This window comes from Mustela putorius, unplaced genomic scaffold (genome assembly GCF_011764305.1).
Source record: "Mustela putorius furo isolate JIRA1106 unplaced genomic scaffold, ASM1176430v1.1 tig00000095_pilon_pilon_pilon, whole genome shotgun sequence".
In the NCBI taxonomy this organism is placed as follows: Eukaryota; Metazoa; Chordata; class Mammalia; order Carnivora; family Mustelidae; genus Mustela; species Mustela putorius.
In genome coordinates this window covers 27,823,282-27,837,298 of record NW_025421280.1, presented here as the reverse complement: position 1 = coordinate 27,837,298, position 14,017 = coordinate 27,823,282, and the positions used below count along the sequence as shown (strand labels likewise).

Below are 14,017 nucleotides of genomic sequence, written 5' to 3'. Positions count from 1 at the left end.
TTCTAGACACTCTGTAACCGCACATCCTCCACCCAGAATTGAACCTGACAGAATGACTGCTCCCGGACCCCTCTACCCGGCTCTGGGTGCAAGAGATCATAACCATCTGGCACCCCGCGGCTTGGCAGGGAGACCCCGGCCAATCCTGAGGTGACACATACCCTAGCCGTGCCAACCAAGCAGTTTGAAGAAAGACAGCCCTTTGACCTAACCAATAATCTGTTCCCAGCCTTTTCCCGCTCTGTAGCGCACCGGTCATATTATAGAGTTGCTTTATGATTTTCCTGCGGTATGTGGCGATTTGTTACAAGATACTTTGATGTATGCTAAGTCCCTGCCTCCCCAAAAATAGTGTATAAAAGGTGTTGTGATCCTGAGCACGGGACCTCTTAGTGTCACTGGTAAAGAGTGCGCGGAGGTCCGGGTTTGAACTCGTAATAAATGATCCTTGCTGTTTGGCTTTGACTCTGGACTCTGGTGGTCGTCTTTGGGGGTCCCGGAATTTGGGCATTTCAGTGGCCAAGGGAGCCAGAGCTTCCTGCTGGACATTAGTCTGACCAGAGGCTCCCACCGGCTGCCTGGGACAGCTGGAAGGTTGTCATGTATGTGTCCTGTGGCTTCTTCAGCTCCAGGGCCCCCACAGCCCAGACTCCAACCTACGTTCCGTTGGGTCGGCCATTTCTAGGGTTTGTGGTGAGCTGGACCTCGGGTGGGCAGGGCCATAGCCAAGGCCCAGGCCTCCCAGAAGGCCTGGAGAAGCATCTCTAGGCACCCAGTTGGACATGCTCCGCCTAGAAGTCCCCACAAAAACCACTCAGCCCCCAAAGTACAAGGGATGAGGGATGCCCGTGCTGAAGAGGCGGGGGGGTGGGGGGAGACTGTGTGTCCCTAGAGAAGGGCCCTCCCTCCCTAGCCAGGATCCCAGGGGCAAACACAAGACTGTCAGCAAAGCTGACTTCGCCCTTCAAACTTTGGCCTTCAAACTTTGGGGTCTGTTTGGGCCCGCAGTTGCAGGTCAGAGGCCAAGGCTGTGTACGAATAGCCCTCCCTCTTGTAGGACCTGGATGAGAAGTTTCCTCTAAGCCTTGGTTTCTGGAGCTGTAGAATGGGGATGATAAAAATGAAACCGGTGCGCGCCAAAATTCTGCCACTGCAGAGAGTGCCTTACTCAACCTCGCTCTAGTCCCAGCCCTGCAAACAAAAAGTTTTTCTGTAAGATTTTACTTATTTATTTGAGCAAGAGTGAGCACAAGCAAGGAGTGGGGCAGAGGCAAAGGGAGACGCAGACTCCCTGCTGTGCAGACAGCCGCATGTGGGATTCGATCCCAGAACCCTGGGATCATGACCTGAGCCGACGGCAGAGGCTTTAACCCACTGAGCCACTCAGGCACCCACGTCAGTTTTTCTTTTTCTTTCTTTTTTTTTTTTCCAAATATTATATTTATTTATTTATTTATTTGACAGAGAGAGAGACATCACAAGTAGGCAGAGAGAGAGGGGAAAGCAGGCTTCCTGCTAAACAGAGAGCCTGATGCGGGGCCCAATCCCAGGACCCCAAGACCATGACCCGAGCTGAAGGCAGAGGCTTTAAGCCACTGAGCCACCCAGGCGCCCCCATCAGTTTTTCTTAATGTCCCTTTTTTTTTTTTTAAGATTTTTTATTTTATTTATTTGTCATAGAGAGAGAAGCGAGAACAAGCACAGGCAGACAGAGTGGCAGGCAGAGGCAGAGGGAGAAGCAGGCTCCCTGCCAAGCAAGGAGCCCGATGTGGGACTTGATCCCAGGACACTGGGATCATGACCTGAGCCGAAGGCAGCTGCTTAACCAACTGAGCCACCCAGTCGTCCCTCTTAATGTCCTTTTTATGACACAGGACCCGGCGTTACTTTTGGTTGTCACATCTCCTTAGGCCCTTCTGGGTTGAGACAGTTTCTTGGACTTTCTTGCTGTTGATAACCTGGGCAGTGTTGAGGAGAACTGGTCAGGTGTGTTGTGGGAAATTGCCCAGCTGTGACTTGTCTGGTGTTTTTTCAAGGTTGGACTGGGGGTGACAGGTTTTGGGGGAGGACCGCAGAGGTGAAGCGGCCTGCCCAGCACACGGGGTCCAGGGCACATGCCATCAGCGTGGCGTTTCACCGTGGTGTTGACCTGGATCAGCTGGCTGAGATGGGCTCCATCGGGTGTCTCCACCGGAAGTCACTCTCCTCCCCTGGTCGGTGGGGTGACCTGGGGGAAGGAAGTCAGAGGGCACAGCCACACCTCAGCCTACATCTGGAGCAGGACCAGAAGAGCACACGCTCTTTTTCCTTTTGTGGTTAATCTTGAGAGGATCATGTAGGGATGCCAAAGAAACTTCTTAAAGTTCAAAATGTCACCCACAATCCTGCTCCCTTCACTCAGGTCTTTTATCTCTTTCTTGTTGTTAAACTACACACGCATTTCATTGTGTTGACCAAACGCCTTGTTGTGTAATGTCTTACTCTTGAGATGTTTTCAGTAGTGCATGGCCCTGGGTGGGTGACAGAGGTCATCTCCAGGCTTGTAAGAAGGCGCTGGCGAGAGGGTTCTTACTCAGAGGCGGTTCTGTCCCCAGGAGATACCTGGAGACAGCTTCCTTCCTTCCTTTTTTTTTTTTTTTTAAAGATTTTATTTATTTATTTGACAGAGATCACAAGTAGGCAGAGAGGCAGACAGAGAGAGAGAGAAGAGGAAGCAGGTTCCCTGCCGAGCAGAGAGCCTCATGCAGGACTCGATCCCAGGACCCTAAGATCATGACCTGAGCCGAAGGCAGCTGCTTAACCCACTGAGCCACCCAGGCGCCCCCTTCCTTCCTTTCTTTCCTTCCAGAACGGGGGCAGCTCCCCCGTTCTGGAAATGCACAAGATAAGAGAATCTGTTCCCGCTGAGCTTATCGATATGGGGGCCAAGTCCCAGCAAAAGGCCAGGGAAATTATCCAGGCAAGTGCAGTGCCCTATGGGATCCAGACGATGGAGTTTCTCTTCCTGGGCAGGAGGCCAAGAAAATGAGCAGCACCAGCACACACCCCAGCCTCTGAGAGCACCTGCAGGGGCCTCAAGGTACTCGCTGCCTTATAGAGCGGATTCTTCCAGCCTGCAGGGAGGCTTGGCCCAATGAGGAGGACCCCCTGAGGACGCGGCCCTGGAAATCGATAGAAAAGGTACAGCAAATTCTTCTTTGTAAAGATTTTATTTACTGGAGAGAGAGGGACAGGGAGAGTGAGAGAGATCAGGAACAGGGAGGAGAGGGAGCAGCAGGCTCCGCTCTGAGCAGGGGACCCTGATATGGGGCAGGATCCCAGGACCCTGGGGACATACCCTGAGCTGAAGGCAGATGCTTAACCAACTGAGCTGCCCAGGTACCCCAATAATATGGAGAATTGGAGGGTTTTCCTTCTCCAGTACCAGAGAACATGCTGGGCACAGACATCCTATGAGGCCAAAGTCTGCAAACCTCTAAAGGTGAATTCTGGAGGCCAGCCATTGACATGAAAGAGGGGTAATGGTGTTATAATTGCCCAGGGGGCCTAAAGAAAGAGGAGGGATGAATCAAGCACCGCACCAAGTTGGTATGGGACACCTTGCCTCTGGTGCTTTCAACAGCTCAGTATGGCCAGTAGAGAAAACAGATGGCTCCTGGCGGATGGCTGAGACTTGAACAAATTGTGGTCCCCCAACCACAGGGCTGTGCTCAACACTGCCACCATCTCGCATACCTTGCCCATGGCCCTAGGAGTGTATCATGCTGAGCAGGACTTGGCAAATGCCTTTTCCAATACACCCCTGGCCACTAGACGCAAGCTCAATTTGCCTTCATGTGGGAGGGACCCCAGTGGGCCTCTCAACTGCTTCCCAAGGCTACTCGCCAGCTTCAACGTATGTCACGGGATGGATGGTAGCCCAAGGCTGGCCCCCATCCTCCCTCCCCACATCCGTAAAATGGGTCCATTACACCAATGACATGATGCCGACACGTAAAGACCGGTCTCTGTTCAGGGACGCTCTGCAGACTTCGCTGGGACATCTGTAGGTGAGAGGATGTGCGGTGAACCTGTGGCAAACTCAAGACCCAGGCACCGCCATGCAGGTTGAGCCGCTCACGAAGGGAGGGCATATCCTGGTAAGAACTTCTCTGCCGGGGCAAGGGGTGCGTTGAGAGCCTGTCCCATTGACTCACCTCTGCCCTGGTTTGAACTCCCACTTTGACTAAGGCATGCTGACTTCTAGCAATGGGGTACCCTACCTACCAGCCCACAGCATCTAGAAAGGAGGTGCTGGTAGGCCACACGGAGGAGCTAGAGCCTCCAGGATCCCTGCCCCTATTCCTGTGGGGAGCCTTCGTGGCCCACAGGGAGCGAGGGGCACTTTTCCGCTGATGCCTGGCGCGCAGAATGTTCTAGTCTGGGTAGCCTACCCACGTGAGCTACCATCGTTAGGCAGTTTCACACTGACACCATCTGGACGGAAAAAGGAACAAACCACAGCCTCCAGTGGGTTCAGCTCAGAGCTGGTTTGGCTTATCACTCAGAAGCTGGGTTAACCCTTTGCACTGATAGTTGGGCTGTTTTAAAAGGATGAACCCCAGGGCTTAGACAAGGAAAGCTTAGAGGTGGGCGATCATGAACAAGCCTTTGTGGGGTCGGGGTATGTGGGAGAACATCTGCGTTCACCTGCAGGAGACAGAGGCATCCTCATTATCTTCCACGTGCTAAACCCCCACACCGGGCTCCCAAAATTCAGAGAGCTGATGCCCCAGCCCAGGGAGGAGGCCTGGCCACCATTCTTTCAGCAGATACCACAGACTGGGTACATAGGAAGAGTAGCCGCTATGGCACCAGGGCGGGACGGTGTATTGCCAAGGATTGCCCTTGAAATCCAGTGACTTGGTTAATGGAATACCATGTACTCTATGTTCTAGAACAACACCCCAGGTAACTGCCAAAGGAGTTGTCAGGGTTCCCAACCAGTAAGGCATTGCCAAGTTTATTTTGTTGTCCCTTTCCCGCTGACTTTTTAAGTTCATTTATTAAGTCATCTCCACACCCAGAGTGGGACTTGAACTCACGACCCTGAGATCCAGAGTCACACGCTGTACTGACTGAGCCACTGAGGCACCCCTGAGCAAGGGCTCTAACTATGGTTTGGTTTGTGAGGTCCATGTATCTGGCCCAACCCAAGCTTTCCCCTGTCACCGAGGTGCAAAGCAGGCTGCCTCCATTAAGGGATTAGAGACGCTGAGTATGATGTATGGAAATCCTCATCAAGTGGACAGTGATTGGGGTCACGTTTTAAGGTCATAATGTGCAAGACCGGGCAGAAGAACAGGGAATGGAGGCTCCATCTCCCCACTCAGCCATGAGCAGCACATCTGGGAGAAAGGAAGAATGGACTATTAAAGCAGCAGGTTAAATTGCTAACAGGTAAAGCCAAAGCCAGCTTGGCAGGATGGACAAAGGGACTGTTGCAGGCTTAAGGCATTGGAATGATCAACCCACCACCCCATCTGCCAGCCTGGGGTCCCCTGGCAAGGCTCCCAATCCCGCAAAGCTGTTGGGAGTCTCCGGAGACAGCGATGGCCCTGATTTTCGCTGCAACCAGCGTGCTGTGCTGTTGAGGACACTAAGCCCCATCCCGCCGGGGAGAGGCGTTATCTACTGGAACTGACAATGGGATGTCCCCCTGCGCTGCGTGAGTTACTTCAATCTTCAGTCTCCACTGGGATCCTGTTGTCCTGCTATTAAGCCCGATCTGTGGAATCCCACTAAACCTGGAATGGACCCCACACCCCAGAAAGAGGGGAGAACACACAGATCCTGAGCCTGTCCTGCCCCTCGTCCTGTCTCTTCACCTCTCCCCCGGCCAACAGGTCAGTCCTGGTACGTACAGCCCAGCCAGGTTCCTAAAGTGGCAGCCACATTAACAAGACTTCCCCGTACAAGTTTCTACTACATAGCTATCTTTTTGGCCTTAGACTTCAGCTGCCCCAGAGGGTGTCCAGTCATGGGATGGGCACCCAAGGGAACTACCTTTCTACTGAGGACCCACTTGTGTGCCTGGCAAAGGAGTCAGTCCACACCTGTGGGGATTCGGGCAGCTGTCCCTCTTTAGCTTGTCAGGATTGCTGTGGGTACCACTCCTCCAGGGAGCAGAGCAGAAGGCACACAAGCAGTACATTAAGGAAGCATAAGCTAGGACAGGTGCTCCTAATTCAGCGGATGTTACCAATACTGATCCAGAAATCTGGCCTGTGGCACATCTCTCAATAACATTGGGCATGGGGGGAGGCACCCAGATGGCTCAGTCGTTGGGTGTCTGCTTTCAGCTCAGGTCATGATCCTAGGGTCCTAGGATTGAGCCTCACATCAGGCTCCCTGCTCAGTGGGACGCCTGCTTCTCCCTCTCACACTCCCTCCTGCTTGTGGTCCCTCTCTCGCCATGTCTCTCTCTGTCAAATAAATAAATAAAATCTTAAAAAACAAAACAAAACATTGGGCACTGGGTATTCTTTTTCTTTTGATTGAATAAAACAGGCAGCCCATCCAAAGGATCCTAAAATACCACTATCAGAGCCATAGGTGGCTTCACTCCGGTTTGGGATGGGTTCATGTGGCTTTCCCTGGATTACAGATAGTAGAGGACGCATGTACCTCAATGTGGGGAACAGAAAACAAAACAAAACAAAACAAAACAAAACACTCTAAATGGAACCAACCCAGGTACACCAGGGATATGGGATGGATGTTACTGTAATGTAAATCCAAATGGGTCCTAATGATGGTGTGGCTCAAATCTTTGGCTTGGCTTCCACCTGGGTCGTTGGGCCAGTTAACTCTGGGTTCTCCCAGCAATCTGCTCTGTAGTAACAAAAGTTGACCGTCTCCCTCTCCTCGAGGTCAGATGGGCACGTTTTCCACTGGTATGATCGCTGAGCCACCATGTTTGTTCCCTCCATTGGCCTGGAGGAAGTTATAGTGCGCAGAGACGCCCTTACTAAATTCACTCTGTAAAGCCTTAAATGATAACTAACAAAACCTGTCCTACTAAACCCTGAAATATCTGTAATGAGAAAAGCTGTCTGCCAAATTAGAATGGACTCGGATTTATGACCGCCTTGCATGGAAGCGCCTGTCCCATTATCCAAGTTCATACCTGATGAGTCTGCTAATGTATCATCTTAATTAAAGCACAGGAGGACACAGTGAATGTCCTGAGAGATCCCACCCACGGCCTAAGGGACTTAATAAATAAGCAGTTTGGATCATGGGAGTCCTGGTGGAAAAAAACGGTTACTTATTTTGGAAGTCATTATTTCAATTTGTGTGTGTGTGTGTGTTTAAGATTTTATTTATTTGACAGACAGATCCCAAGTGGGCAGAGAGAAAGGCAGAGAGAGAGGAGGAAGCAGGCTCCTTGCTGAGCATAGAGTCCGATGTGGGGCTCGATCCCAGGATCCTGGGATCACGACCTGAGCCAAAGGCAGAGGCTTAACCCACCTAGCCACCCAGGCACCCCTCAATTTGTGTTTTGTCTTGCATGTGCTTAGAATGCTGCTGTGGCATCTGCCTCCATTGTAGCCGGACAGCCACCAAGCAGGCCACCTCCATGCTAACTGAAACCCCCTTCTCTTTTTGGTTCATCTTTTCCAGGATGTTTGTTTCTTTTTCTTTTCTTTCTTTCCTCCCCCCCCCCCTTTTTTTTTTTAAAGATTTTATTTATTTGTCAGAGAGAGAGAGAGAGAGAGAGAGGGAGAGCACAAGCAGGGCGCGCAGGAGGCAGAGGGAGAAGCAGGCTCTCTGCGGAGCAGGGAGCCCCACCCGCTGGATCCCAGGACCCTGGGATCAGGACCTGAGCTGAAGGCAGACACTTAACACTGAGCCACTCAGGTGTCCTGGGGCATCTTATAGCCATTGATATTTGAATGTCCTATACTTTTCACATGTCACTAAGAACCCTTTTGATTCCCTGCCCCCTTCAACCACTGGCAGCTATTAGACCTGAGCTGGGGGCAAGGGTGGCGACAAATAGGTCACACACTAGCAGCCTGGGGGCTGTCTTTGTGGCTTTGTGGGCGCAGGCTAATCGACCAAGAACCACGGGTGCAGAACCTGTGGTCTCCTCTCCAATCTGTGCTTCAGGGTGACTGCCTGGGCTCATTACAATATATTTACATTGTGGCTTTGACCCCCACCTCCTACCCCACTGTGGGGGAAGATGGCCACGACACTTCCGGCAAGACCCTGTAGAGTCAAAAACTCCCCTTCCGAACCGGTAGGAGGAATCCCTTAGTTGGAAACCTCAATGGCAGACCACCGTAACTGTGCTCCTAAACATAAAAGGAAAAAAGACACCCCTAGCCTCAGGTCAGCTGCGATCCCTGAACCTGCCCGCTCTCCCACGTCGAGTGTGCGGTTCTCAACAAACTGCTTTGTGCTTGCTACCTTGCTCTTGGCTGTCTTCACTCCAGCGCAGATCCTCGGATAAATCTTTCGTGGGAAATTCAAGAACCGAGACCTCCATTCACACAACGCGCCCCCCCCCTCCCCCGGTAACATGAACAAGTCTGCAAGTTACACAAAATTTATTGGCTCATGGTGGTCCGTATTTTTTGTTATTTAAAGTAATCGCTGCATAACCCATGAAAGTTTACTTTAGGAAGACTTTCTAGAACTAGAATTGCTTTTTTTTACATTTCTCCGCTAAAAGCCCGTGCGTGCGTCGGGAGAGGGTGATGCCGCAAGGGTTTCTGGGGAGCGTAGTTCTGGTTTAGGGTAAGCCAAGACTTCTGGCGCAGAGCGGGGATACTTCTGGCGGAAGTCGCTAGGAGAGAGAAGGAAGCAACGCAATTTTCCGTAAACGTCGCTCACGGGCGCTCCTGCGCGACGCACGGGGACGTGGCAGCACTTTCCCATGCGATTGGCCAGCTGTCTTCCGGGCACGCGCAATCGGCTCTTTTGACCCCGCCTTCCTTACGGTAGTCTGGGATTTGTAGTTCAGACTCTTACCGAACTCCGCGGCGGTTCTGCCGCTCGGAGTTGCGAAGCCGTCCCGGGCTTCGGCTCTTGTCTGAGAGGATGGATTCAGGACCCGGGACCGACACGGCGCCGCTGACTGGCCTGGCCTGGTCGACGGCCTCGGCGCCTCCCCCGCGGGGATTCAGTGCGGTGAGCTACGTCGGGGGCCCGGGGATTAGTTGGGGGCAGAGGCGGCCGCGTCGGGGTAGGAGCCTGATGCTGACTCCGGTCCCCGACGTAGATCTCCTGCACCGTAGAAGGGACGCCCGCCAGCTTCGGCAAGAGCTTCGCGCAGAAATCTGGCTATTTTCTGTGCCTCAGTTCTTTGGGCAGCCTAGAGGTAAGGGGCGCCGTCCTTCGGCATCCCCCGGGTACGCCCACTCCCCCGTCCTCTTGCGGGGCCCTACGCCAGGCGCGCTGTCCCCGCTGCAGAGTGACTGTCGCTGTGTCCTCCCCTTCCTCCCCCTCAGAATCCGCAGGAGAATGTGGTGGCCGATATCCAGGTCCTGGTGGACAAGAGCCCCCTCCCACCGGGCTTTTCCCCGGTCTGCGACCCCCTGGACTCCAGTGAGGCCCGCGTCCGAGGCTGGGGGTGGGATGGAGGGCCGCGTTCGGGTCCCCGTGGGTAGGACCAGGGAGGGGTGGAGGGACGACTGGACAGGTGCTTGTTTTCCGAGCCACGACCGCGCACTGGGTGATGACAGGGCTGGCTGTGGAGTTGAGCCCTGTTCTGGGGCGGGGCCGCATGCCCTGCCCTGCGTAAAAATGTGTGGTTGGCACAGCCTCTGACCTAGACCAAGAGTTGTGACCCGTTTCATTACTGTTTCTGCTGCATCTTACACCGTAGCCAAGCCGCACCACGGGTCATTGCCAAGCCTTTTCCTTTCCAGGCTTTTGCACACGGTTTCCTCTGCCTGGAGCACCCTTCCAGGACTCTTCCCGCTAGCTAATACTTGGTTCTCCCCCAGGTCTTTGGTTACCTCTCCCCACCCCTCTCCTCTGGCTCCTATAGCCGGAGCTGTCCTCCCAGGCCTGACCCTCTGCTGCTTTCCAACCACCTGGCTCCCCCTGCCTCTCGCTGTGACTTGTCACGTGTATTTAACTCTCAGGATGTTTCTATGGATATTGGAGTTGGCAAAGTTTTTCTGTTCAGATGGAGATAGTAGATGTTTTAGGCTTTGCAGGCCAGGTAGTGCTGTTGCCTCCCTGCTCCCCCCACCCCCCACAATCCTTTAAAAACATGAAAACCAGGGGCGCCTGGGTGGCTCCGTGGGTTAAGCCGCTGCCTTCGGCTCAGGTCATGATCCCGGGGTCCCGGGATCGAGTCCCACATCGGGCTCTCTCTGCTCAGCAGGGAGCCTGCTTCCTCCTCTCTCTCTCTCTGCCCACTTGTGATTTCTGTCAAATAAATAAATAAAATCTTTAAAAAAAAAAAAAAACATGAAAACCATTCTTAGCTCATAAGCCCTGTGAAAACAAATTTTGGACGTCTTTTGGCTCATAGGCTAGGGTTTGCAGACCCCTGGATTAGAGGACGAAGGAAAAGTGAGGTTTGCAGGCCAGGATAGGCATTCAGTTCTGTCTGAGTTCATAGCTGTCCACCCTTGCTGTAGGTGCCCATGGTCATCCCATGAATGCTTCTCCATGTCACCAGCTCCTAGAGCTACATGGAGTCCCCTCCTTTGGCTATACCATTCATGATTGAACCGTTGACCTAAAGCTCTCCAGGGAGCTGCTTTAAACAGTGCCCTGGCGAGCGTCATCCTGGAGCCATCTTTGGACCCCCTTCACTGCTTCTTCCCTCTTCTCACACCCTTGCCACCCGCCCCCCACTCCCAGAGGCCTCTGTGTCCAAGAAGAAACGCATGTGTGTGAAGCTCGTGCCCCTGGGGGCTGCAGACATGGCTGTGTTCGATGTCCGGCTGAGCGGGAAGACCAAGACGGTGCCTGGATACCTGCGAGTAGGGTACGGCCACCCCCGGCCTCTGGCCTCCTTTGCTCTCCAGCTCCCGTATCTGCCCTGCTGACCCTCAGGGACTCTGCCTGAGGCTTCCTGTGCCTTCCGTCACTTCCCTGTGCCTCAGTTTCCACAGGTTAAATCTGGGCTAATTTGTATCAGTCTTGTAGGGTTCTTGTGAGGGGTGCGTTGATGAGTCTGAAGCTCACAGTACGTGCTCAGACGCAGCAATATTAATTTGGAATGTTGCTCAGGGTGTGGGCTAAGACAGAAGGCAAATCCCCCAAAGGTCTGGGGTCATCCTCTTGGGCCAGGACCTCTCCCTACTTCTCTCTCCTTCTAGGGACATGGGGGGCTTTGCCATTTGGTGCAGGAAGGCCAAGGCCCCAAGGCCGGTGCCCAAGCCCCGAGCTCTCAGCCAGGACATGCGGGGCCTCTCCCTGGACCCACCTGCCCAACCCAGGTGAGTCCTCAGGCTTGGGGATGGGGTGGCCATGGGGGGAATTATGGCTGACCTGTGCTGTCCTGCCCCCGTCAGTAAGGATGGCTTTCCAGAGCGGACCCTGTCCAGGTTAGGCTCTCGGGCATCTACGCTGCGGCGGAGCGACTCCATCTACGAGGCCTCCAACCTCTATGGCATCTCAGGTGAGCGCCATGCAAGAAACCGAGGCCCTGGGGCGGGGTAAGACTGGCTCGAGGTGGGCTGGCCAGGAGGGGGTGGGGTCAGGGTTGGAAGCCGGCTTGGGCCTCCCCAGTTTTTTGCAAAGACGGCAGAGAGCCTGGGGCTTAGGAAAGGGCCTCTCCGGCTGGGGGTGGACCGCAGGCAGGCCGCACCCGCCTTGTGTCTCAGCCCCTACGCTTACCTGCCTTCCTCAGCCATGGATGGTGTTCCCTTCACCCTGCACCCCCGGTTTGAGGGCAAGAGCTGTGGCCCCCTGGTGAGTCTCTGCTGGGGGGCTCCTGGGTCTGCGCCTGCCAGTTGCCTTCCTAAGGGTTCAGGATGCAGGGAGGGAAAGAGTGTCATCTGTGTACCCAGTGGCCCAGCACAGAGGCCCGTGTTCCTGGGTTGGAGGAGGCTGGAAGCCAGAGGGTCGTAGTCCCAGAATGGGGAATCAGGCGGGACAGCTGGATGCTGGCGGCAGGAGGCTGTGGCAGGAAGGATGAGGGGATGTTCAGGCAAATACTGGGGGGCGGCCCTCCTTGAGGATGAGGGATTGGGTTTCCAGGAGGTTAGGGTCCCTCCCGCAAGACTGACCCATGTCTGCCCACCAGGCCTTCTCTGCCTTTGCTGATCTGACAATCAAGTCGCTGGCGGATATTGAAGAGGAGGTGGGTGTGGGGCCCAGGATGGGGTGCTAGGGGACCCCCGCCTTCCTGGTACCCCAGTTTGCCCCAGCCACACCCCATCTCCTGAGAGCTGGAGCTCGCTAAGCCCTAATTGTCTTCACCCCCTCACCATTCCTCAGGCACCACTATGCCCCCCTCACTCACTCTGTTTTCCCTTTCCCCCTGCTCTGCTGCCCCCCAGTATAACTATGGCTTCGTGGTAGAGAAGACTGCAGCCGCACGCCTGCCCCCCAGCGTCTCGTAGCTCTCGGTCAGCCCCGGGACAGAGCCCCCTCACCCGCCACCCTGGGACCGGCCGCCATCCTGCCCCACAGCCTCTTGGGAACCTTGGCAGGGCAAGGCGTTCTAGACCTCAGCCACCCAGGGGAGCCACAGCCCTGGAGAAGGAGCAAGACCGGTCTGCTTGGTGATGGGGTCTCTCGCCCCCTGGGCCCTGCAGGGCAGGTGTGGGGGCTGGACGGAAACCAGTGCCTTCAAGTCATTTGTGTCAAAACTCTCTGGTGCCTGGAGGCCACGCGGGCGTCCTCCTGGCAATAAACACTACCCTGTGCCCACCGTCTGGAGTCCTGATTCTGGCTGCTGGTCCTCTGTGGCTCACCGTCTTTGCCATGCGCACCCAGCACAAGACAGGGCAGGTGCCCACCCAGTAAGCAAAATCGAGGAGAGGCAGCAGCTCCACTGCCACGGCCAGAATATTCCGCAGAGGCAGGGAACAGGCTTAGCAAGCGACTGAGTGGGCCTGTAGATCAGAGAAGCCTTGGTCTGCCCCTCCGACACTGCACGTAGCAGGAGCGTTTGGATCATGGGGAGGGGGTCAGATCCCCAACACCTGATGTGCAGTGTCTCATTTGGTGTTCCCACACCCTGATAGGAAGCCCTAGTTTTGGCATCTTACAGATAGGGAAACTGAGGCCAGAGCAGCTGAAGTCACAGCTGAGATGTTCTTTTTTTAAAAGATTTTATTCGAGGGGCGCCTGGGTGGCTCAGTTGGTTAAGTGGCTGCCTTCAGCTGTGGTCATGATCCCAGTGTCCTGGGATCGAGTCCCACATCGGGCTCCTTGCTCAGCAGGGAACCTGCTCCCTCTGCCTGCCTGTTGGCCTACTTGTGATCTCTCTCTGACAAATAAATAAATAAAATCTTTAAAAAAAAAAAAAACGATTTTATTCAAGAGAGAGAGTGCGAGAGAGCAAGCAGGAGCAGGGGCAAAGGGGCAAGCAGGCTCCCCACTGAGCAGAGAGCCGGACGCAGGGCTCCAGCCCAGGACCCTGAGATCCTGACCTGAGCCGAAGGCATACGCTTCACCAACCAAGTCACTCAGGCGCCCCCGCAGTTGAGATTTGAGCCCAGAGCCTACGTCTTCAGGCTCCTCTGTGTATCTTTTTGCTCTTCTCTGCGGTGGATCCATTCAGTCAGTTCTTATTCGCGGTGGTTCCGTTCTGAAACATTGCAGTGAACGCTGACTTAGGGCATACTGGATTCCACAGCGAATACAGAGGTAGGTTCCTACAAGCCTTTAGTCACCTTTTTGTTGAACAATCAGTACGTGACTTTGGTGTGTTTCAAGACACCTTATTTAATACATACGGCTGACTGGTTAATATTGAACTTCCAGCCGGCCGTGCTCTAAACTCAAGCCTGAACAAAGCTCTGCAAACACACATTTTCTCCAGGAGGCACATTCC

At 54.3% G+C, this 14,017-nt stretch overlaps 1 protein-coding gene across 2 annotated transcripts; it reads left to right on the top strand.

Moving 5' to 3' along the window:
* Positions 1–8,997: 8,997 nt before the first annotated feature.
* On the top strand, positions 8,998–12,889 carry MVB12A (multivesicular body subunit 12A). Of its 2 annotated transcripts, XM_004761028.3 has the most exons (9): positions 8,998–9,180; positions 9,272–9,370; positions 9,501–9,597; positions 10,870–10,996; positions 11,331–11,450; positions 11,526–11,632; positions 11,864–11,925; positions 12,260–12,316; positions 12,516–12,889. In XM_004761028.3, the coding sequence occupies exons 1-9, from the start codon at positions 9,091–9,093 to the stop codon at positions 12,576–12,578; spliced, it is 822 nt and encodes a 273-aa protein (XP_004761085.1). In that variant the 5' UTR covers positions 8,998–9,090; the 3' UTR covers positions 12,579–12,889. The 2 variants fall into 2 exon arrangements, with proteins under 2 accessions (XP_004761085.1, XP_012916189.1); XM_013060735.2 differs by lacking the exon at positions 11,864–11,925.
* Positions 12,890–14,017: the final 1,128 nt, after the last annotated feature.

Excerpts from the sequence above, each read along its gene's own strand:
- MVB12A (XM_004761028.3), top strand. The coding sequence starts at position 9,091 with ATGGATTCAGGACCCGGGACCGACACGGCGCCGCTGACTGGCCTGGCC. Across the intron at positions 9,371-9,500 it reads GTTCTTTGGGCAGCCTAGAG|AATCCGCAGGAGAATGTGGT; the intron begins GTAAGGGGCGCC and ends CCTCCCCCTCAG. Across the intron at positions 11,926-12,259 it reads GCAAGAGCTGTGGCCCCCTG|GCCTTCTCTGCCTTTGCTGA; the intron begins GTGAGTCTCTGC and ends TCTGCCCACCAG.